Source organism: Cryptomeria japonica, chromosome 7 (assembly GCF_030272615.1).
Source record: "Cryptomeria japonica chromosome 7, Sugi_1.0, whole genome shotgun sequence".
In the NCBI taxonomy this organism is placed as follows: Eukaryota; Viridiplantae; Streptophyta; class Pinopsida; order Cupressales; family Cupressaceae; genus Cryptomeria; species Cryptomeria japonica.
This window is the reverse complement of record NC_081411.1, coordinates 752,125,163-752,150,702: the sequence shown is the minus strand read 5'-3', so window position 1 is coordinate 752,150,702 and position 25,540 is coordinate 752,125,163. Positions and strand designations below refer to the sequence as shown.

Here is a 25,540-nt window from a genome sequence, read left to right as displayed (position 1 = left end):
TTTTCTCCAGGATGGAACAAGATGTAAATCTGCATGTAAAGGATAAGACCCTGAAAATATTTTGCAACTTGTTGTTGAATAGTACATTGGCTCAATGCTTTGGAGTGTGGTGTTTTTTTCACCTAAAAAGGTTTTCCCCACATATATATGTGTTCTCTCTTCTATCTCATTCTTCTTGTTTCATGGTTCTAAAGTATTAAATATGCATGTTGTGATGCTACTGAAATTTTCGTAAATCTAAAAATTGGATCATTTTCCCTTAAGGTTTAATGTATGGGAAATCAACTATGTCTATTTTCGCTTTTATGGCATAGTAGTATGTGCTTGTATCGACATGTTGTAATCTGTTTTGAAAAATCATTAGATACCAAATGTGCATACCGATCTTAGATGGCTTTCTGGGATGTCCCATTTCCCTTCACAAAGGAACAATTACAAGAAGAAATTGTTGCAGATGAAGGGGATTGGATTAAAATTGGTGAGAGCTTTAAGTGATAGGGGGAAGTGACAAGATGAGGCTCAAATTGGTTGGGATGCACTGAAAGATTACCTACAAGAGTGGACACTAGAACTTGATGCAGCATGTGGAGAAATGGAGAAAGATAAAAAACGGTTAGTGCTTAACCTAGAAGACTATTGGGTCAACGAAACCCTTAAGGAAGGAATAAACATGAAAAATAAATGTGACAGTAAGACTTTGTTAAAATTTTGTTAAATTTTTGTGGTATTTTTTATCTATTCGAACTGGTTCAATAAGGCTCCAAGTTGTAAACATTGCATATTTCTATATATGAAGCTAGTCTATATAAATATATAGTGTTGATGTTAGTTGAACCTCAAGGGTAGGTATTAATAATGGTGGCAAGATGTATATAGGGTTGTTTAGTTCTGATTCTAAAGGGCGGATAATAGGTATGATAGAAAGTTTAAAGTTTTGAGTATGAAGTATGTCAGATGCTACAACAGTAAACTATCCTTATATGCACCTCTTTATTTTTAATATTAATAAAATATATCAATTGTCGATAAAAAAATAAAGCACTCATGAATTGGATCTATAATTCATCAAATACTACAACATCTCAACATTGTTAAAACTAAATTGCACTTAAAATTAGAAAGAAGAACCACACAAATAATTTGAAACCTCAAAAAAAATACAAAAATACATAATTGTACTTGCATTAATTTTAAAATGTCTATTGCAATAATTCTCGACCCAACTTTCTAAATGAAAGAATGCTACTTTTAAGGGCGAGAGTAGAAAACCTAAAAAGAAATATCATTAAGGTGGAGAGTCCTTTAACACCAATTATTCAAACTAAAAGAGCATATCTTAGTTAGGGAGTGTCTAAACTAAAACAAAATTCCAACAACTTATTTTACAACCATCTCATAACAGAGAAAATAGCAAGGGCACTGGGGAATCAAAGCAATTATCACTAAGTTGACATCTATTTGGAAGAATTTAAACTTTTGATAGTTGGAAGAATGCCTAATGCCACCCTAGTGGGGAAGATACAGGATTCATTCAAAACTTTAGATGACAAATCATTGCTCAGGAAGAATTTTTCTCTATCCTTCTCCCCACAGGAATACTAAGTGAAGTAATCAATGGCAAGAGAGATTCTTGGGAGTGGAGCAACATGGATACAATATTGGAAATCATCATATTCTTGGATCGTGTCATTTTAAGGCCTATTCTAATTATCTTTTGCTTTTGTTTGATGAAAACCTCCGATTTTCATTAGAAAATCAACAAATACTTGGTTAAGACATCATTATTTCACTTTCTGTACAAATTGGCTTTTCATTGTTCCTCTAGTGAATTGGGATCAACTGCACTATCTTTATCAATTTTCTTCTTATAAGTCGACATTCCAGCTTTGGGCCTTCTTTCAACTTCTTTATCACTCTTACCTTTACTTGTGCTTTTTCATTTTTTCTTGTAAGGAGTGTTTGTGGTAGCAAATTCTTGTGTTATCTTCTTCTTGAGAATTCCTCTTCTAATGATACATTGAGATAATTGTCCTACCTAATTATGCGCCATATCATGTCCGGTGACGTACTTTCAGCCTGTACTTGATCTAGTAGTAATTCAGAATCACTTGGATGTGGCATTTGCAAGAAAAGATGAAAATTATTGAAAAATGGTTTTTTATTTTTATGATTTTGTAAATTGTATTTCAAAGGTCTTTGGAGTGAAATTGGGTTTAAGATTGTTGATGATTCTTGAAAGTTGATCTAGTTGAAGGCATTGGTTTTTAGGAATTGAAACTAGAGCTCTTCAGGATCTTTCCAATCATATGCATATATCCAAATTTCATCCATCGGATTAAAAATTATGATACCATGTAATTGAGGTAGTAAAAATACGTGACTTTTTTTGAAAATTTTGATTTAATTGTTGTTTTATTCACATTTAGCTATTTAATCCAAATTCGAAAGGGATGTGATGATGCTTGGAACTCTATTCAAAAAATTTAAACTTAGAGTTTGAAGATAATAAAGCATCTTAAATGGAGCTGCATATATCTCTTTTCAAGTTTGCTGTTATAAATAATTTGATTAGAAATTACAATATTACATATTGTATGCTAAGTATTATTATTTGAATATATAATTTAGATAAATATCAAAATGAGAGCTTTAGAACAAGGTACAAACATTCGTCAAACCAAGGATAGACAAATTTCTTAAGAGATTTAGTTGACTTTAGCTTGATAGATATGAATGCAAAATGTAGAATCACACATAAGACAGGAATTTTGATTGCCAATTTAATAAAAATTTATTCAAAAGATCATTTTTGACCTTAATTCATAATTCCTAGCAAGAAATGCATTTCCTTTAAGTTCTATCACTATACTAACATGTAAAAACTAAATCACAAGGTAAGATTGTGTTTATCTTTTTGTTGGATTCATGTTGTATAGTTCTATGTGAAAGAGTATATTTTTAGTGGTGTACAAGTGTTGTGATGCCTTTTTTTTTATAAGAGTAGCAAGTATGCTTGGTTTAAATATAATTTTGAATTTTTATGTAATATAATTTTATTTTAAATTAATAATTTTTTAAAGTTTTATAATTAGATAATAATTTGAATTAACTATAAACATTTGTAAAAAAAATAAGAGCTTTTTAATAAGATATGCGCATACATCAAAAGATAATGAAAGAAAGTAAAAATTCATAAAATGTAAGCATTTGGATGAAAGACTCTTCCATATAAGGTCTATTTACAAATCACAATACACCTAGTAATATATTTTTTCATTAATTAAATTGAAAATAAAAAAATTAATTGAAAGGTCTTCGTTGTGCCTTCAAACCCCTCTCGATGCTTAGGAACGGGATACCCACTCTTAAAGACCTTAAGGATGTCCTCTCAGATTCAAGAGTCTACAAGGTGGTTTGTTCTTGTGGTGCTCCCTATGTAGGCAAAACAAGTCGCTCTTTCAACACCAGATTCAAAGAGCACAACGCTGGCATTAGGCGTGATCAATTTCAAAAGTCAGCCTTAGTCGAGCACTCCTCATCCACCAAACATCATATTTGTTTGGGAAACTCTCTTATCTTGTTTAAGGAAGACTACTATTACAAGAGAAAGTTAAAGGAGGCTATAGAAATCTAAAACCACCCCGCCAATCTCAACCGTAATGAGGGGTGGAACCTCAGCCTCTCTTGGTACCCTCTTCTTTCTTCCTTAAACTTCCTCCAACCCCACCCCCCTCCTCGACCAATCTAGGTGCCCCCTCTTGCTCTGCCCCTTTCCCTCCATTTTTGGAGCCTTACTTGGTCTTCCTTTCTCTTGTTGTTTGGTTCTTGTGTCATCTCTCTTCTTGTCCTTCCTTCTTTTATTTTAAACACACTCATATGTGTTTGTGTGTTTACATACATACATATATTTGTGTGTGTGTGTGTATGTGTGTGTGTATCTATATATTAATAGCGGTGTATATGTTTGTCCACTGATATGTGTATGTGTGTGTGTGTGTATGTACGTATGTATATATATACATGTATGTGTGTGTCTCTGTGTGTATGTGTATGTATGTATATACATATACACATGTAAATATATGTATATATACATACACATATATACATACATACATATATATACATATGTATATCTATATATACGTATGTATATCTATATATATACATATATTGTGTTGGTTTTTCTTTCTCTTTTTAGCTTGTTATTTTATTTTTGTTTTCTTTGCACATTCTTTTGTTTTGTTTTCTTGTTCTTTGTCCTTGTTTTTATTTTCTTTTCTTTTTTCTCTCATTTTTATTATATATATATTTGTTTCTTTTTTATTTATTTATTTTCTTGGTTATTTTTATTTCTATAGTTTTACTTTCTTTGGAGTTTTAATCTTTGTTGGTTGTTAGGCTCTTTTATTTTCCTTTTGCTTTATTACTCCTATTTTCTGTGTTTTATGTCTTAGTTTTATCATTTAGGTAAGTGCACAAAGATGGTGGTCAAAAAGGGGGTATAAGTGGACACTTTTTTTTTTCTGAAATCAGGTGAACCTAAACTTGGAGGAAAAATTTGAAACTCATCCACTCAAGATATGAAGATAATCAAAGAAAAAAATATTGTAATACTCTGAATCTAGTTTCCAAACTACTAAACTTTTTCAAAATTGGATAAGATTAAGGGGGTCAAATCCTTCGCGCACGAAAAACTGACCCTGATTTTTTCTAAAAAACATAACATAGTGTCTAACATGCGCATCAAAAAAGTCATAGTTAGATTTAGTATTTTGACAAATCCTTGGGCAGAAAGATAGATAAGAGTGAGCACTAGAAGATGTGTATTTTTTTGTTGAGTTTTTTTTTTTTATGATTTTTCCAATCAAGCACATCCTGAAAATTAGGTACCTGTTCATGCACGAAGCATAAGTTGCACTAAACAAATCGAAAATACAATTTTTTTTAAAAAAATTGTAAAGAATCAAGTGCACTACAATAATATATAAATTTTTTAAAATTTGGATAAGTATATCAAAATTTATTCAAAAAATGGTGCACCTATGTTTGTGAGAACTATGGAGACACTAGTAAAAGAAATTCAATAATAATATGTTATTGTTGTTCAAATTGAAAAACAATTATATGGTTAGAAAACTTAGAAGATGGGTGAAAATATGGTGGCAATTTTAGAAATACCCACTTGATGAAGTGTAAACCTGATGATGACAAAGTTGATAAAATAAAATACGTCAAAAATGAGAGAAATGGAGGGAAATCAAACTTCCAAACCGTAGCTTTGTCATCCAGGCCTATTTCCAAGCCTAAACAGTCAAAAGCGTGTATGGAGTACTTATAGTTTAAAAAGCGCGTACAGGGTACGTATAGTGTAAGCAGCGCATAAGCGCTTGTTTCCCTATAAACAACGCATACATGCTACCTTTACTATAAACAGCACATACGCACTATTGTATAATATGATATGAACTATATATAATATGTGTATATACATATAATATATGTAATATATAATATGTGTATAATATGATATTGTATATATAATATGTTTATATACATATTATATATGTATATATATAATATATTGAACATATATATACACATGTAAGTGTATTGTCTCCCCCTTTCAAACGCATACAAGGTGCCTCTCTCTCTCTCTCTCTCTCCCTTTCTCCCTTCCTCCATACCCCATCCCTCTTTCTCTTCTTCTCTCCCTCCCTCCCTCCATACCCCACTGCAACTATGTCTGCACTTCTATAGAAGTAAGTGAATTTATTTCTTGTTTGCAACTTCCTCTTTGATTTTTATCATGTATGCTCTCCTAAGAAAATTAACTGATGGATTTGTGTGTGTATATTGAATAGGAGGAATAGGGTTTGAAATTGAACCACGGGTGTATTACTGTGACAAACAAGGAAACCTGTAGCAATATTCTTCTCAAATGTGTTTTTAATGAGCAAAGCAAATGTGGAAAATAGTGTCAACAAAGCAACATGATGAGTCAGAGTACCTGCAATATGTTTTTCAGAAGGAAACAACAGGTAGGAAGAGAAAGGGGGAGAGTAACACAGATGATGTCCTGTAGAATGATAGTGGTGGGTATGTGAGAGTTCCCATGTTGTTACACAATGCCTGTCACCTAAAAATTAAAGTTTGTTGTATGCATGGCAGTGGTAGTATATGATGATCATCACTTGTCAAATAGCTTGAAATGGTACATACCCATGAAAGAAATCAAGTGTGTAATTCCTATAGTCACAATCGAGATCAGTCTTATAACCTTGCAAATGTAATAGCATCATATGTTTTAGAACATAGGCAGTACTATTAGGGTTAGGTCAAGCTCTTACACTTGCTTTTTAGCGAAGCCTCGTTGTTTGTTCGCTTGGAGTCTCATTGTATGATGTTCTATTCATAACTTTAAATTTAATATATCATTTTATGGAGTCTTGTTGTTTGTTCACTTGGAGTCTATGACCAAAACTAACACTATATGATCCTAAACTTGTGGTGGATCATCAAAATCAAGCCTCTTCAATGCAGTACGTAGCTCTGTAGATGGCTGCAAAACCACAATTCAAAAGCCAAGTTAGAATTCTTTTGTAGAAAATAGTTCACAATTAACAACATAACTATGCATTTAACTTTAATTCCTTTGCAATTGAAATTTAGATTAGCTCATCGACTGATCTAGGAGCTAATGTCTTCGCTCTCCTCTCCTTGTCACTCTTAGGAGTTTTCTTGAAGACATACTTAAATGGATCCACGTTATGGTCATACGGCGAAGGGGTCTATTGTAGATTAAATGTACAATTAATACAATGTACTACCATAAATATATCAAAAACACTTAAAAGCTATAATATAGAGAACAATGATGTACCTGTGCCTGAGATGCTTCTCCAATGGACTGAGGATGGCTCACCATCGATGTAGAAACTGTCGCTATTACCTATACAAAAAATGTTCAAAGATTAAATACAATTAATATAATGATAAGTATTGAAGGTTAAAAACAATTAATTTTACATATCAAACAAAAGTGTACCGGATCCTGAGATGCTTCTCCAGTGCAAGGAGGAGGGTTCGCCATTGACAAAATAGGTATGGGTATTTCTTGTATGAAAAAATTATAAGATTATAATATATCACAAGTTCACATGTACGCATGCATATAATCATGAAATCAAGAAAATAAAGTAGATATACATACCTCCGCCCTCTCTTGATCCGCAGGCGAATCAGGTGCATTCAACAAATCCACAAAGCTCAATGGCCGGTGTACATGTAAAATAGACAAAAAACACTAATCAATCTACAAACCCCAACTAATACTTGATTTCAACATTTTCAAACAATTGTACAACTAAAAATTTGTTCAATTACCTTCTTCCCACGTTTTGGCGTCTTCGAGAATTCTTTTTCTTGTGACGAGCCCTAGACGTGGAGGGGGTACCTAAAAAACAAAATTAACATGAGATATTAGCACAGATAATAAATTAAACATAATTTTAAAAATCTAAAATGAAATGACTTGCATATTCCATCAAAACAATACATAAAAAGAGTTGTACAAAATATGATACCGTATAGCCTTGTAGGCCAAAATCGATCGCTGAGAGCGTGATGTCATCAATCTGGGACATTTCGTCCCTTGTCAACACCTACAAACCAGAAATTGGACCAAGCATTAAAGATAGTTAGTATATCTTGTATTTTTTTGAATTCAAAGTGTACTATTCTATTTTAACATGTTACAAAATTTATACCTCAAGCATTGAAGTTGCAGCTATAGTAATTAGGGGAGGTGTGTGGGATACCGCTACTGCATCCTGAAATGCATATTATTTGTCTCAATTTAAATCGATGTATAAATGAAAATTCATTTATGTAATTATAAATTTAAAGTGACTGATAAATAAAATTTTATGAATTCAAATCAACACACCTGTGTCTGTGGCTCATGGGCAAACACCATGTCCATCAACTCATCTGTCAGCGCGACATTCTCAACCATGTGAGCCTGACATCTACAACCGCAAATTATGCACAAATGATATGAGGATCCATTTGCACCGGCTACATCATTTATCCCTTAGCATATCCCCGAGCAACTGACACACATATGCTAGATGGGCTCTCTGTCGCCCTCTAATGACTCATCATCCAATACAATAGGGTGTGCTAATGACGTCCCATGCTGGATGATGGAACTAGTCAATGTTGTGGCTGCCTGAAGAGTCTGTAGCTCCATCGACTCTTTCAGCTCTAATGGGACAGCCTGATGCACCTTGGGTTTGGGTGCTAGGGGGCGGCGACTCTCCGCGGGTAATCGCCTACAAGATCTAGGTCTATCTTGGGTAGAGCCACCACCTCTACCATGAAACTCTCTCATGTCAAAATAGTTCGGCTGCACATTGAGCACAAACTCACAATATATTTTTCTCAAAAAATATAATGGCACCTCATAATTATTACAAGGTGGATCATCAAAGCCCATCCACCACCTCAGCCAAAAAAGATTCTTCATCTGCACATTGGTACACCAATGTATGGGAAACCTCTTTGCATTAAGAGGTAATGACTGACCAGTTTTGGGATCAACAAAAAGGGCACATATTTGTTGTTTAGTAATATTTTTGTTTTTTACTCCATCGTATGATAGCCCATTGGCATAGAATTGATGACACCTATCCCTAAAGCTTCCCCATTTGGTAATTTATGTGGAAACAGCTATGGCACCACTAACTAATGTTTCTAGGCGAGTGGCGAGGGATTGATGATGGTCAAGTTCAAAAGTTTTCAATTTAACAATCAGTCTATTGATTTTAGACGTATTTTGTCCTAACTGATTAATTAATTCTTCCTGTGTTTCAGGTGTGCGGTCAAAAGGAGGAATTGGGGGTTGTTCTTGTGTGTTTTCAGGAGGTGCATTTGGTTGTTCTTGTGGGTTTTCAGGAGGTGCATTTGGTTGTTCTTGTTCTGGATTAGAAGAATCTAGTTTTTGAAACAAAAAATGAAGAAACCTAATCAAAATTAATGAAATTAAATTCAAAATGTAAAACAAATTGCATAAATCGGAAAGAAAGACAAAAATAAACAAAAACTAACCTTGATCCATAGCTTGGAGGACAAATCTGGCACCCCATTCGCGGTTTAGGAGAGGAAATGGGGAAAAAACAAAGTTAAAAACGTGCTATTCATGGGTAAATGAGACCCTATTTTTTTTAAAAAACATTTTTTACCAAGCACCGCGTACGCGGTTTTATTTGGATTATTAGCGCGTATGCACTCATTTTCCTATGAGCAGCGCGTACACGCTCATTTTCCTAATCATAGCATGTACGTACTCATTTTTCTAAAATCAACGCGTCTATCTTCTCTAGGCTCGGGAAGAACAAACCTAAGCGTGTACACGGGAATTTCAAATTTTAAAACTGTGTACGCCCTGCTTGTTTTTCCATGTTTTTTTGGGTGGTGTCCACTTTTCTAACCACCATTTTTGTGCACATGCCCACTTATCCTTTTCCTTTTTCTTTATCCTTGTTTTATCTCTATCCTCCTCGTTTCTTGTAAGTCTCTCCATAACTCCATAACCTCCCCCTTCAAATACCCTCTTAAGTGTGTCTTTGTCTGCAATTTGTTATTTTTTCATCTCTTGACACTCTTTCTCATCCTGAGGATGGATCACAGAGTGTGATCCAAAACATTGATGCAAAAAAGATAGACATAGTCAAATCCAAAAGCAACTTAATGATTTGATTATTGATTGTCGAAATTTGATAAAATTAATATATACCCTTCATGGGAGGGAACTCTATTTCAAATCAAAGCAGCTAGAGATGTTAAGGATTAAGCTTGCGAAAAAAATTGTTGACTTGGCTTTTCTTAAGTGTTGCAAAGACTCACATTTGATCCCCTCTTTTGTCAAGATCAACCACCACCTATGAAGCGTCCATGCCAAACACATTTTTGTTCGATTCGGTATCTGGGTAAAAGCACAAACCCGTGTCACACTTTTATAAAGGAACCAACCAACACAACTAAAACTCTTTAACTTAGACCACATAAAAGTGACATTTCTAAATTAATTTTGAAATGATGTAAACTGATCAAATGTAAAATATTAATGAAATTTAGGTCTGTTATTTTTTAAATTTTTTTGAAAAAAAATTATACTTTTTTTGTAAATTCAAAGGCAGTTTTTTCATTGCTGAAAAATGTTGAAAATCAAGGATTCTAGTCGGCATCACCAAAAAAACTAAAAACAAACTTTATTTTTTCTGATTTTTTTTCCCAAATAGAGAACATAGGCAATGTTAATTTTTTTTTAATTTTGATGTATATTTTTCTCGTTGTAATACTTTGAAGTCCAATATAGCTAAATTTGACATTTTTCATTCGGCGATACCTTTTTATTACTAAATTTATCATTAACCAAAAAAAAAATTCCCTTTTGAAGAATATTCTCTCATCTAGTGAAAAATATTTTTTCAAATCTTTTCGAATACTATTTAATATTTTTTTAAATTTCTAATCAGCCTCTTTTTTAACTTTAAAAAGCTACTCGCAATGTTTAATTAATAAAAAATATTGAAATTAATCAAAATACTAAAAAAGTTATATGTCTAGATTCATGACTTCGAGCTTTACAAAAGCGTATTTTTTTATTTTTGTGCTTGAAGAAAAATTGAGCAGAAGTGAAAAGTTTCAGAAATACAAAGTTTTTCACCTTTTTTGTGCCACATCACATGACACATAGGCTAGTCTGGCCGGACTGAGTCCGACCGAACTCAGTCCAACCGGACTAACCTTAGTTTTAACAATAAAAAAAAATTAATTTTTTTTGAATAGAAGCATTTGATCTAAGGGAGCCTGGTTGAACTAAGTCCAATCAAACGCAATGCAAATGCCACGTGGTGCCACGCAACCTAGGGGTAGTCCAGCCAAACAACCCTCAGTTGACCCAAAGTGTGACATAGCTCCATGCTTTTTCCCATCTCCCTCCTCGGATCGGTTGTCAAATCCATCAGAAGGTCGATTGACCACCTTAATGCCAAGTTGTTACCTCTCCATATCGAGCTTGCATCTTCTTTGCACCCAAATGTTTGGATTCATTTGGATACTTTGTCCCATGCTAGAGCCATGGGACGTCAAGGAAAATGCATTAATAGGAAGAAAAAGAAGTTGCTTGCCTTGCAACTCAAACATTTGGGTTCAAATCTCAGTTCTTTCCATGTTGTTTCCAATGCCTCGCCAGATCTATCAGCTCATCTTGATCTTCATGGTTCTTGCAGCCATCGTCTTACCCCCTCGGTCTCTTTGCCAAATGCATCCCCACCACCCTCCACCAGTGCCTCTTCAGCTCTCGCTTGGAATAAGGATCATAGCGTAACACCCTACAGTGAATTTCGGTCCCCCTCACACCACATCCCTCCTTCACCATCTTGTGTCCTCTCTACTGTGTCCCAATCCTCTTGTGACCCCTCTCCTTAATTTGTTCCCTTCAGTGACTCCATACCGCCATTTGATCTCCATCGACCAAGCTCTAGTCCCATGGAGTTGACTAGTTGCCTTTCTTCTACACAAAATGACAATGGCAGCACCACAGAGCTCTAACGAATCTTCTCTAATATGGCCAAGTACGAGCTCCTTTCCTTTGCACTCTTTGCAGATTCATTCTTCCGATATTAATTGCTCTATTTCCTCTCCTAGTAAGCAACCTATACCTCGAGCCCCTCCTATGTCTTGTCAACACCCTTTCAACATCTCTTCTTGTGCTTCTTCCACATGTGGTCTCACCCCACATTTCATCACCTCTTCCTTAGAGGTGACACATTCTTCCTCACTGGACTAGTGACTGCTTCACCTCCACGTGTTATCTGGTGAAACCAGACCTTTAGACACACCCCATCGTAACGTCTCTGACAACACCCCTTCTAGTATTTTTGACCTTTCTCCCACCCCTGTGACATCCACCCCATCCTCAGATTTCTTTTTCGACTCTTCTAATTCCCCCTTCACTCTCTTGGTTCGTAATTGGGAGAGAAAATTGGTCGTTAACTTATCCAATGCCACCTTGGAGCCCCTTGTTTTTAATTTTTTAAAACGGGGTCTTAACTTTTCCATGACCCCTCAGGCTATCCCTCATGTCGATTTTCTCATTGAAATCGAGTATGAAATCCCCTCCCTCCCTACCAATGTTGTGGATGAAGTGAGGCAAGATTGTGTTTTGGCCCTTAGACATGCTAAGCATCCCAAATGTAATGTCCCAAAAGCTGAGATTCTTGCTTACAACAACTTTATGAGCCATAATGACCTAATTATTTCTAAAGCCAACAAAGGCAATGCCCACGGTCATTATGAATAAGCAAGATTCTATCTCTAAAATGCTTGACCTTCTCGTCGATACCAACAGCTATAAGATCCTCTCTCACAATCCTTGCTACAAAATCATTAGCAAGTCAAATCCGCCACTTCTGGTTCTTCCTTCAATGACACTACTAAGAAGCGTCTCTTACATCTATGGTGTTCCAAAGATCCACAAGGAAGGCATCCTCATCCAACCCATTGTTGACACCATAGGGTCGCCTACTTACAAATTAGCCTCTTTCCTTGCCAAATTAATCTCTCCTCTTGTGGGCAAAACTGAGTCCTTCGTTAAGGATTCCACCCATTTTGCGCAATTTATCAAAGACACCAAATTAGAAAGTAAAGACATCTTGGTGAACTTTGATATTGTATCTCTCTTCACCAAGGCTCCTATTCCCGATTCCATGGAGATTATTAAACAAAAGGTTAATGTCGAGATCGCCTCTCTGGTTGAGTTGTGCTTAAGATCTACATTCTTTTCCTTCCAGGGTGTAATCTATGAATAGGTTCGTGGAGTAGCTATGGGCTCCCCACCCTCACTTGTCATAGCCAACCTTTACACGAAGCATTTTGAGGAAATGGCTCTCTGATCCTCCACCCTTAAGCCAAGGTGGTGGAAAATATATGTAGATGATACCAATGTTTGTTGTCATCATGATCTTGACAAATTGGAAGATTTTCATAAGCACATCAACAATATTGCACCATGCATCTCCTTCACCATGGAGCTTGAGTTCAGAAACCAATTGCCCTTCCTTGATGTTTTGCTCATAAAAAATCCTAACGTCTCTCTTAGTCGTCGGGGGTTTTGAAAAGCTACCCATACCAACTTGTACATCTATTCCTCCTCTCACCACCACCTAGCCAAAAGATTGGTATCCTTAAAACTCTTTCCTTAAGAGCCTACCGCATTTGTGATGATGAGAACTTAAACCAAGAGCTTTCTCATCTTAGCCACATCTTTCGGTTGAATGGGTACTCTAACAAACAAATCTCGAGGGCCCTCAACCATGCTAAATCCTTCTTCATGTCCTCCTCTAGCACCAATTCTTCCCAACCTTCACCTCTTCCTAGTGGTTCCCTTCCTTTTGTTGAAGTCATCTCCCAAAAGATCACCAAAATCCTTATCAAGAATGGTCTTCGTTGTGCCTTCAAACCACTCTCGGTGCTTAGGAACACGATACCCACTCTTAAAGACCCCAAGGATGTCCTCTCAAACTTAGGAGTCTACAAGGTGGTATGTTCTTGTGGTGCTCCCAATATAGGCGAAATAGGTCACTCTTTCAACACGAGATTCAAAGAGCACAACGCTGACATTAGGTATGATCGAGTTCAAAAGTCAGCCTTAGTTGTGCACTCCACATCCACCAAACATCATATTTGTTTGGAAAACTCTCTTATCCTGTTTAAGGAAGACAACTATTACAAGAGAAAGTTGAAGGGGGCTATAGAAATCTACAACAGCCCCGCTAATCTCAACCGCGATGAGGGGTGGAACCTCTGCCTCTCTTGGCACCCTCTTCTTTCTTCCTTAAACACCCTCCACCCTCACCCCCCTTCTTGACCAATCTGGGCACCCCCTCTTGCTCCTCCCCTTTCCCTCCATTTTTAGAGCCTTACTTGGTCTTCCTTTCTCTTGTTGTTTGGTTCTTGTGTCGTCTCTCTTCTTGTCCTTCCTCCTTTTATTTTAAACACACTCATATGTGTGTGTGTGTGTGTGTCACTAGAAATTGGATGACACCCTATCGTTTCCCGTTTCAACCAACGAAACCCATTTCAACACTGGAGAAACCGGTTTCTAAAAGGTGCTAGGCATTATGGAATGTTTTTTTTACTTTTTCTAAATATTCATCTAAAAATTTTGCACAATGTGGATTTTTAAACTCTCTTTTTTAAGTTTTTTAAATATTCACCAAACAGTGTAGATTTTTTAACTTTCTTAATATTCATGGGAGTTTGGATTTTGATTTTTTTAGTTTTTTCCTAAAATTAACGTACAGATTATGAAGTAAATTCTTCTACAAGTTATTTAGAGTAGAAAGTTACTATTATTTTAGAAATACTTGAAAATAACGTAGAGGAAAGTTTACTTGAAGTTGGAATGTAGAAAGTTGAAATAAGAGAAATACTTGTTCAACATCAAACTTTTGATGATAAATTTTGATATTTTTATTAATGTAATTACAAACACTATTATAAGTGGATTATGTTTTGTATTGTACAAATTTTTACATACATACATATCCGTTTTTTATACGCAACCTTTAAATTTTACGTTTCTCATTATGTTTTCGTTTATGTTTTGTTTTGCATTTCTCGTTCCTGACAACATGTGTGTGTGTGTGTGTGTGTGTATCTATGTGTACATACATGTATACACACATACACATACAAGCAGACAAACATATACACTCCTATAAACATGTGTGTGTGTGTATCTGTGTGTACATACATGTATACACACATACACATACAAGCGGACAAACATATACACTCCTATAAACACACACACACACACACACACACACATATATACATGTACATGTACATAGATATATGCATGTGTGTATCTTTTTTTTTCCCTTTTTCTCTCGTTTTTATTTTAGTAGCTATATATATATTTACTTTTTTTTCTTTTTTTCTTTTTGTATTATTTTGTTCCCTTTCTCCTTGTTGTTCTTGTTTCTCTCTCTCCCTCTCTCTCTCTCTATATATATAAAATTATTTTATTATTTTTTTTTGTTTCTTTTATTTATTTATTTTCTTCGTCATTTTGATTTCTATAGTTTTGCTTTCTTTGGTCTTTTAATCTTTGTTGGTTGTGAGGTTCTTTTAATTTCCTTTTGCTCTATTACTCCTCTTTTTTTCTCTGTTATGTCTTAATTTTATCACTTATCATTTTCCTTTTTCTTTAGCCTTGTTTTATCTCTATCCTTTGGTTCCTTGTGCGTCTCTCCATAACTCCATAACCTCCCCTTCAAATACCCCCTTAAATGAGCCTCAGTCTGCAAGTTGTTATTTTTTCATCTCTTGACACTCTCTCTCATCCTTATGATAGATATGCAAAAAAGATAGACACAATCAAATCCAAAAGCAACTTAATGATTACATTATAGATTATAGAAATTTGATAAAATTAATATTACACAGCAGTCAAAGACGCTGGGTAGACAATACCCTCTTGCACTCGGAACCAAAAGGAAACAGTGCGGTACGTCACAACGCTCAAGATCAGTTATTTCCATTCGTTATCCATCATTTGTTAGTGCTGAATGCAATAATGGTTCGAACCAAAACGAAATGAAAAGAAGAACACAACACAAAATCCTGAAACATGGCATTTTCACTCTCAGCAATTTTATTGTCAAGTATAATCCGATAAAATGCACTAGGGCTATTGGAGCTGTGGCTTTTGAAAAGCAATGGACAGAAGAAAATGAAGGCATTATAGACTCCGGTGTAACCTGTGAGGATGTGATTACATTTTCTAAGGCTGGAAGACTGACACAGGCATTAGAAGCTTTGTCTGGAGTAGGGAATTTAGCAGGTTTTACTGTATATGGTAGTGTACTGCATGGTTGTGTCATCGCCAGGAATTTGCAGGCGGGTAAGAGACTTCATGGTCATTTGATAAAAACTGGACAAGCCATAGATATTTTTATTGGAAACAATCTTGTCAACATGTATGCAAAATTGGGAAGTTTAACAGATGCACGCCAAGTGTTTGACGAAATGCCTCATCGAGCTGAAATTTCATGGAACTCGTTGATTTCAGGGTATACCCAACATGGTTTGGGTGAGGAGGCCGTGAAATTGTTTTGCCAAATGCAGAGAGCGGGCGTTAGAGGAAATGAGTTTACTTTTGGCAGCTTGCTTCGTGCATCTGCGAGTTTGGTGGCCTTGGAAGAAGGCAGACAGTTGCATGGAAATATTATCAAAACAGGGTACCAGTTTGATGTATATGCTGGAAGTGCTTTGCTTGATATGTATTCTAAATGTGGGAGGACAGATGATGCTCACACAAGTTTTGTCATGATACCAGAACCTAACTTGGTTTCTTGGAATGCTTTGATAGCAGGATATGCTCAGAATGGTTATGGAGAAGAAGCTTTTCAACTTTTCAGGGAAATGCAATGGGAAGGGATGAAGCCTGACCAATCAACCTTTGCTAGTGTTGTTACAGCTTTTGGTAGCTTGGAGGCTGCAGATGCACAGGTTAAGCAAGTCCATGCAAAGATTATCGGAAATGGGTTAGAATCAGATGTGGTTATAGCAAATGCTCTGACTACTGTTTATGCCAAATGCAATAGAATAAAGGATGCAGAGCTAATATTTAGAAGGATGGGTAAGCAAGATTTAGTATCATGGAATGCAATGATTGCCGGCTATGCATATAATGAAGATGGAGAGCAAGCCCTGAAAATATTCAGGCAAATGCATCAAATGGGTATGAAAATGGACAAATTCACTTTGACTAGCATGCTTAGTGTTTGCGGCATTCCAGATACCCGGAAGCACGGGAATGATATTCATGCCTATTCAATAAAAATAGGACTTGAAGCAGAGACATCTGTAGGAAATGCTCTAATTACTATGTATCTCGGTTCTGGACGTGTAGAACATGCACACAAAATATTTGGAAAAATGGAAAAACGAGACATAGTTACATGGAATGCGTTGATTGCAGGATATTCCCAGAATGGGTATGGTGAGGAGACTCTGAAACTCTATTGCCAAATGCGACATTTCGGTATCAGGCGAGACAATTTCTCCTTATCTAGCGTTCTGAGAGCATGTGGAATCTTAGCAGCCCTAGAACAAGGCAAGCAGATCCATGCCCAAATAGCCCAAACTGGTTTTGAAATTGAGGGTTTTGTTGGTAGTGCCATTGTTTACATGTATGCAAAGTGTGGGATCATAGAGGATGCACACAAAATTTTTAGTGAAAGCACTAGAAGATGTACAGTTTTGTGGAATGCAATGATTGCTGGATATGCTCAGCATGGGCAAGGAAAAGAAGCCCTCCAACTTTTTGAGCAAATGCTAGAGCAAGGCATGAAACCAAATCACATAACCTTTGTTAGTGTCCTTTCTGCATGCAGTCATGTAGGCCTCATAGATGAAGGTCTACGCTACTTTCATTCAATGGATAGCAATCATGGCATCACACCAAGAATGGAACATTATGCATGTACAGTTGATATCCTTGGACGTGCTGGGCGCCTTGATGAGGCAAAGGAGTTTATTTATAAAATGCCATTTAAACCTGATGGTACAGTGTGGCGGACATTACTTTCTGCCTGTGCAAACTTTGGCAAAATTGAGCTCGGCATTCATGCAGCAGAATGCCTTATTGAACTAGAACCAGAGGAAGATGCAGCATATGTTCTTCTGTCAAATATTTATGCCAGTGCTGGCAGGTGGAATGATAGATCAAATCTAAGAAAAATGATGAGAGATAAGGGGTTAAAGAAGGAGCCTGGATGTAGTTGGATTGAGCTTAAGAACATTGTGCATGTGTTCAATGCCGATGACATGTCCCACCCACAGAGAGAGGAGATTTATAATAAATTGACGGAATTGATGTGCCAGATTAAGGCTGCAGGGTACGTACCTAATCCTAATTTTGTGTTGCATGAGGTAGACGAGGAAAAGAAGTTACACAATCTTTGCTACCATAGTGAAAAACTGGCCATTGCTTTTGGGATTGTAAGCACACCTAAGGGGGCACCGCTTCGAGTCATCAAAAACCTTCGCATTTGTGGTGATTGCCACAGTGCTATCAAATTTATTTCTAAGATTGAAGGGCGAGAAATCCTTGTAAGAGATGCGAACCGGTTTCATCGGTTTAGATCTGGAATTTGTTCTTGTGGGGATTATTGGTGATGCTTTACAGCAAATACTTACAAAGTGAAGTGAGGATTATTGTCCTGGTTACGGACAGTGCAACAATGAGCGTGTTTCTTGGGTGCTCCTCTGCTAGGAATCTGCATTCGATATTGTTCCATTCTAAAATGGATTTGCTGAGTTGGGGAAAAACCACTGAACTGCAAATTGGAATAGCTGGATAAAGTTTGCATCATTTGGAGTGTGGATTAGTTCTATACCAATGTTCATATTTTATGTCTTGAAGATGCACAGTTTAAATCGCGGTTTCATAAAGAAAACTGTGGTTGAAAATTGAAATAACCTTACAATTGTATCCAATTTAATATAGACCATTTCCTGTTTACAATACCTTACAGCATTTCCTGAAACGCTCTGACCTTTCTGTTCAGAGACTCTGTATAGAAAAATCCTTCAGTGGAGTTTATATTTCAGTTGGCTGTTGTGCATTATCAACCAATTTATTTTTACTAATACGCTTTAACTTTGCTCATCTAAAATCGTTGTGAAATGTAGTTTGACTTGATAAATTCAAGGTAATGTATAATCTTATCTGATGTTATTCTCAAGAGCAACTATAGAACCCTTGTGAGATCATTCCACGCTTAATATAAATTCATTATACAAATCCATAGAATGTGATACTGACTAATAGTTAAATTATAAATAGTTTAATGCTGATAATAATACTAAAGAGTTACAACATAAGGGTCCACAATGGAGGGTTGGGACATAAGGATGACTGGAACATGCACTTTCCTTTGTAAAGCCTTGTCTACTGGGCTTGAGTTGTGGAAACTGTTGTAGGCGTTGGTGGAAAGGTTTATGGTAGTATTTGGCCATTAACAATTTCTTATAGTGACAGTTCTGCTGAAGGATGGTAACAAGTGTTGTACCATGATTCCACAAGAGGTAGCCACTTAGTTGAGTACGTAGGTGGTCATTAAGTATAGCAACATTTAAAAAAAAGATGTTTGACATTTAATTTGTGGGTGATGCATTAAGCACATTGTCATTTATATTCCCTACGGCTTTAATAGTTTTTTTTTTGCTAAATTTTATAAGGAAGGTGGGATTTCATTCACTTAAAATGGAAGTGTGCATACCATGGGGTAGAAACTTGGTCAAGGAGTCCTTGAGTAATAGTAGAGGATTGAAAAAGATTAGCAAACAAATAGAAATGGATATATTTATAGATGATCAAGCATCATATAAATAATCAATTTGTCATTTAACTTACACAACCTTTTAATAATATTTATAAAGATATCTTTGTATTTTGGTAAGGACTAGAGAATGCCTATAATTAATTGTTGGAAGCGTTGAAGTGGCAAACCTTTAGGTGCAATAGAAACATGAGAATGCTTTGTTGAGCCCATCATTGGGATCATTTACATAATACAAAGTTGAGTTGTGACTTAGTGGGGCTCCTTTTTATTGACCACCTTTATGTAATGTGAACTTATAATTTGGGAAGTTCCCTTTGCCATGCCCTCTAAAGTGTATTGGTGCATGTTTGCATTAAATTGCATCCACATTTTATAGAAATTGCACATGTTGGGTTCAATTTGTTCAACCATTGAGTGTTCAAGACTATGTTGCAAGTGCCTTATGAAAAATCAAATGTATATTATATTTTAGCTCATATAATCCCCCATGGAAACCTTAACATTTTGATATTTGCCTTGGCATGCCAATGTTTTGACATTCCCTCACAATTGTTATATGAACTTATAACAATTTGTTTGCTTGGTCACTTGAGATTCAATGAAGTTTTGAGTGATATAGTCAATGGGGAGAAACAACCTAACACATTTGTACTTTGGGATGAGCGGATCCTTGCTAATCACCCAAACTAGAGTTAGCAAGTTGATCCTTAACCAAAATTTCATCTAGTGCTTCCAACATTGTAGACATATGATATGCCTCCACATTGAGGATACATAATTTCAGTTACATACATTTATATCTTAGAGCATATTTCTCACCACAATTTTAGCACACTCTCCTCACTTGGGTTTGATCAAAATGCTTGAGTATTGATATGTTGTAATTCATGGGGATGGCATTCAACAACATATTTAACTTCAACTAATTTACAACTTGATAGTTTCCATCAAAGTAGAAAATTAAATTATTTAACCTTTGCATAAAAATCTTCAATGCACTAATAAAATAACTTGTTTGTTTGGCCACTCCAAGCTCAATGAAGTTTTTAGTGCTATCCTAGCCAATGAGGATGGTTAGCAATGTCTCTTCATGATGCAAGAACATACCAGAGAACCTACCTATATCATAATGCATGAACTAAATTTCCACTACGGATTAGAATGAGGACAACATGGCAAGTCTTACTACAACATACCTATCAAGCTTTGAGGTTTCTTCCTCCTCCTTAGGCCAACCTACACTTTTCATTGGAAATGGTGCTTAGGAACTAGCTAAGGCTAATACAAATAATTTATAATGCTTGGAGCTAGTATATAATCACTTTCTAAGTTCATTGAAAAGCAACTTTGGTAGTTAGTGAATCAGGAGTTAGAGAATTAGGGTCTGAGACTCTATTTTCTACATCTTGTCTGTAATAAGCTTGTGGCAGCCTATGTGCCTATTTGTGGGGCCAATGGTGCTTGATCTAATCTGCATATGAGAAGGCCTATGAGCATGTATGAATTCTATTTCAATCAATAAAATTGCATGTTTCTTTCTTGTGTTAATTATTGTGTTGAATTATGTTGCAAGGTTGGGTAATTCATTTCGAACCCTCCATCCTTGACTATATCAAGTGTTATCTCGGCAACATTTGAATCCTTAGAGAGTGTGTGTTCTAGAAGACCCTAAAGTGGATAGATCGTTGACCTAAGGCAAATTGTGGGGGTTGTTAACTAAGCACCGAAGTGAGGTAAGTGCAACCTTGTAGTTAGACCTTCGACTTGAGGGATTTACACCTAATCTGAAGGAAAGATGTCATCAAGTAGAATGCCTATAATGGCCAATGTCACTAAAAGGTTGGAGGAAATGATGGACATGATGAGGGTAACAAAGAACCTATTGGATGTGATGGAGGAGCATAAGCGAAAGGGCATAAACCCTAGACCAAAGGAGGAGAGTAATGATGAGAAGCCAAGGATCCAAGAACAAAATGAAGAGAGTTAAGAGGGAGAAGAATTAGACTAGATAAAGATGATGAAGGCTATCACCAGAATTGGGAAAAGGTTGAGGATAAACATCCATAGTTATGTTGAAAGTTTGAATCTGGAAGAATTGATTGACTAGATAAATGAAATGGAAGAGTACTTTGAATATGAATAGATTGACACTAGTACATTCGGAGCTGATTTTCGATGACCGTTTGTCGGATTTTCAACGAATTTTCATCGGAGTGTCGATAAAATCCACCGTCGAAAACTCAGCGTCGGATTGGTCGACGATGCCATGCCTGTCGGAAATTCGACAATCCAATGGACTCTGTCGACGGTCAAAGAAGTCGTTGGTCGAAAGCTTGGTATTCGTCGTAATTCTGATGATGATCATTTTTATTAAAAAAAAAAATTATCATCAATATAAAAGAGCCATCGAAGGAAGGAAACGCCGAAAGGACTCACCGAAGATAATAACTTCATCGACAAAAGATATCGAAGAAAGCAGAGAGGGTTTTCATTGACGGGAAAAATTCTCGAGGAAATAATACTATCGGTGCAACATAAAAAGGACCCACCGAAAGGAGCGTTTTCATCGAAATAATAATATCGATCAGACAAAAGGAAGCTACATCGATAAAAGATATCGATGAGGATATAGGTTTCAAGGAGGTTAAACTTCATCGACAAAAGATATCGAAGAAAGCAGAGAGGGTCTTCATCGACGGGAAAAGTTCTCGAGGAAATAATACCATCGGTGCAACATAAAAAGGACCCACCAAAAGGAGCGTTTTCATCGAAAGAATAATATCGATCAGACAAAAGGAAGCTACATCGATAAAAGATATCGATGAGGATATAGGTTTTGAGGAGGTTAAAAGGCATGTTCTCGATATGCGTGGTTTTGCCAATGTAACTTTATCAGTGAAGAACGATAAGGGAAAATAAAGAAAAGCTTCGGTGAGATAATAGACTCATTCATCGACGGGGCATAGTGATATCGATGAAAGAAGTATTTCGATGGAAAAATAAAGGAGGACACCGAAGCCCAAGGTTTCTTCGACATAAGACCCGATGGATATCAGATATGTTTCAATGAGGAGGCAGCCATACTGACCGAATACAGTATTTCGATGAAGGGAAAAAATACTTGATCGAAGTAATATTCGAAACAAAAGTATTGTCGATAGAAATAAAGAGATCGATGGACTAAAGAAACAAATGATCGAAAGACATATCCTCATCGAAATGATTATTGATTGCCGCAAAAATCATAAACAAATCCCGGGGAAGGTCACATCGCCATTAAATTCAAACGTGTGCCCGAGTGACTATTGTCCAAAGCACCATTACTAACTGATTAAATATGCCATAAGTAGTGGATCAACCATCAAAGGGCACAACATTAATGAATTCACAGGCGACGAACTGAAAGCAAGAATTGGGCGAATTCATAGATAAAGCTCAGTAATTCCAAGTAAGTTGTTTGCACACAGACCTCTTTTACAAAATTCAAATGGAATCATCATCTAAAACTAATAAGACCAAAAAGGGAAAAGAACCTATCGCTGCAGAAGAAAAACCTAAAAGACGGAAAAGGGAAGGGTGTTCTTTGGCCCGGGACTTGATTGACCAGTGCCCATCATCCAGTTTGAGGTCCAAGAAGATTAGAGCTCATGAGGAAGGCCTGGAGGACCGGTTTGAGGATCTTGGAGACATATGGACAGAGTTGAGAGGGTATGAATTATTCATATATGGGTACAACAAAAGAGTTGCCCCTCAACCTATCAACAATTTATGGTGATTGAACTTAGGAAGGTTAGCTGTGGCTAATGTATTTGTGAATGTGGAGCTCATGAAGGCATTGGCAAACAATTATGACCCTAAAACCAGGACCATATATAACTACATGTGTTAGCCAATTTTTGCAATCACAAAGGAGGTTATTGACACCGTGTTCGAGTTGGATTGGGGATTTGAAGAATTGATTGACCTCAAGAAGTTAACAAGTGAATATTTAAACCTAGAGCACATTTACAAAACGTGGAGACTCCCTATACATAGACCTAGGAATGCAGGGTCCGTAGTGCCACTAGGTCAGGATGACAAAGCTCCCCATGATGTCAACTCTTTCCATCCATATTTCAAGTATACCTATTATTGCGTTGCCCAAGTGCTAGGGATAAAATCCCATCCTTTGATGGATATTGCAGCCATGGTCATTTGTGCCGATTTGTAGTCTAAGGACCCCCGCTTCTTTGATTTTTCTGCTTATTTGGTTGAGGTTTTGAATCATGGGTTAGAAAAGTTAAAGGGGGATGCCATCAATGTTCATTTCAAGCATTATTCCTTACTTATGCATATGCTATTGTATGTGGGACAAGGTGAAGGGTTATGGCCAAAAGAGTTATGTGTCAGGACATATGACAATGCTGGAATGAGAAAACCAGTGCAACTATGGGTTTCTTCATGGGACCAGAGGTATGTGAATAATCAATATTGGCATTTTGAGAAGTTCTTTGTCAAGCCATTATATAAACTGTTGGGATGCCCGTGCGATCATGCCCTTGCACCAGAGGTTCAAATATTCCTAAGACGAAAAGATTTCACTGAAGATCCCTCAATTGGACACAATTGGGGAGATTGGTATTGTTTTTCAGACTGCACATAAGTCAGGGTATACGAGTTCGAAGGGAGACCATACTTACTACCACTTACAGTCCCTAACAAAGTGTCTTGTCTGGAAATTGTGAGGCAACTGTCAATAGTGAGTACAAAACATCTGACAAGCCATGGAAAGCAATCAATTGTACCTGGGTTGTTAGTATTTTCAGATTTTATTGTGAAAAGTTCAAAGAGTTATGGCTTGTTGCAGACAAAATTGGATTATTATGGTATGGCTATGGGGGATCCAAAGCCCAATTTCGATCCTGAAGGATACATAAGGATAGCCCGGTCATCACAAAAGCTGAAGGCTGGAGAGCATAAATCTTACCTACCAGATGACCTCATTAAGAACATTGGCAGATAAGAGGCTAGAGTGAAGCGAATAAAGTTTGAGAAAGCAATGTAGGCTTATAAATGGAAGCTTTATAGAAGGAAAATAGATGAGAACGTGCTACAAAAGATTGAAGAACCCTTGGAGTTGGCCAACAAACTTGTGGAGCATGAATTGGAAATACTTGAGGGAGTCTCGCCTCATGTTTTTAGGGATTACATTGATACTATTAGGAATACAGAGCCTTTGGCTCATATGTATCCTTCTTCCACATCTGGTATCGTTCCATTCACTCCTTAAGAGGATTACCCCCTTGGCTATGCAGAGGATACACCGATAGACTTGGCAACAAGACAACTGAATGTTCGAGAAGTGGCTGACATCAGATTCCTGGAGCATGAGGATTTCATTGCTGATAGTGACTTCAATGCTTCCAAGGAGTTCACCGCATTCCTCTATCAACATAAAGGATCTCAAATTAGGAATAACATGAGAAATAGTGAAGAAGAGAAGCAACTTCAAAAGTTACAAGAGGAGATGGATCTTGTGATGAGAGAAATGACACCTGAGAAGGGAAGACAGCTGCTTAAGGAAGCTGGTGTGCTATTATACTCTGGATGGGACATGAACTCTGCCTTGTTGTTTGATGGATTCCTCAAGAAACAGGACCCAAGTAGGCAAATAATGCCAAAAGAGATTGATAAACTCTTTAGAGGATCAGGATATGATCTAGATCAGAAGGCTCTTCTACAATGGGCTATCTATCCCAAAGATAAAAGATCTATATTGGTTGATACAGAAGAAGCTTTTGGACATTTGATGGTGCAGCAAGTTGGAAAGACTGACCCTAGAACAACTGCCAAACTAAATTTGGATGTCGCTAAACTGAACCAAGATCAGATAGAGTTTCTGGTCTGAGAAAATTGTACATACAAAAGCCTATATGAGAAAACTGATGAAGAAAAACAGAGCCTGCAAGCAAGATTGCTTCAGATTGATACAGGTACCAGTCAAATAGGGATGACATACAGTGTTGACAGAGATGCCATGGATGCCTTGACAGACGCTATGTATTGGAGGAACAGGGCTGAATAGACATCTCGGCAACTAAAAAAGGAACAACAAAAGATGGATAAGTTAGTTC

At 36.5% G+C, this 25,540-nt stretch overlaps 1 protein-coding gene across 2 annotated transcripts; it reads left to right on the top strand.

Moving 5' to 3' along the window:
* Nucleotides 1-15,447: 15,447 nt before the first annotated feature.
* LOC131076424 (pentatricopeptide repeat-containing protein At3g24000, mitochondrial) lies at nt 15,448-18,732 on the top strand. 2 transcript variants are annotated; one of them, XM_058013600.2, is made up of 2 exons: nt 15,448-15,979; nt 16,148-18,732. In XM_058013600.2, exons 1-2 carry the CDS (start codon nt 15,673-15,675, stop codon nt 18,256-18,258), a joined length of 2,418 nt encoding a protein of 805 aa, XP_057869583.2. In that variant the 5' UTR covers nt 15,448-15,672; the 3' UTR covers nt 18,259-18,732. The 2 variants fall into 2 exon arrangements, with proteins under 2 accessions (XP_057869583.2, XP_057869582.2); XM_058013599.2 differs by having other exon boundaries at nt 15,449-18,732.
* Nucleotides 18,733-25,540: the final 6,808 nt, after the last annotated feature.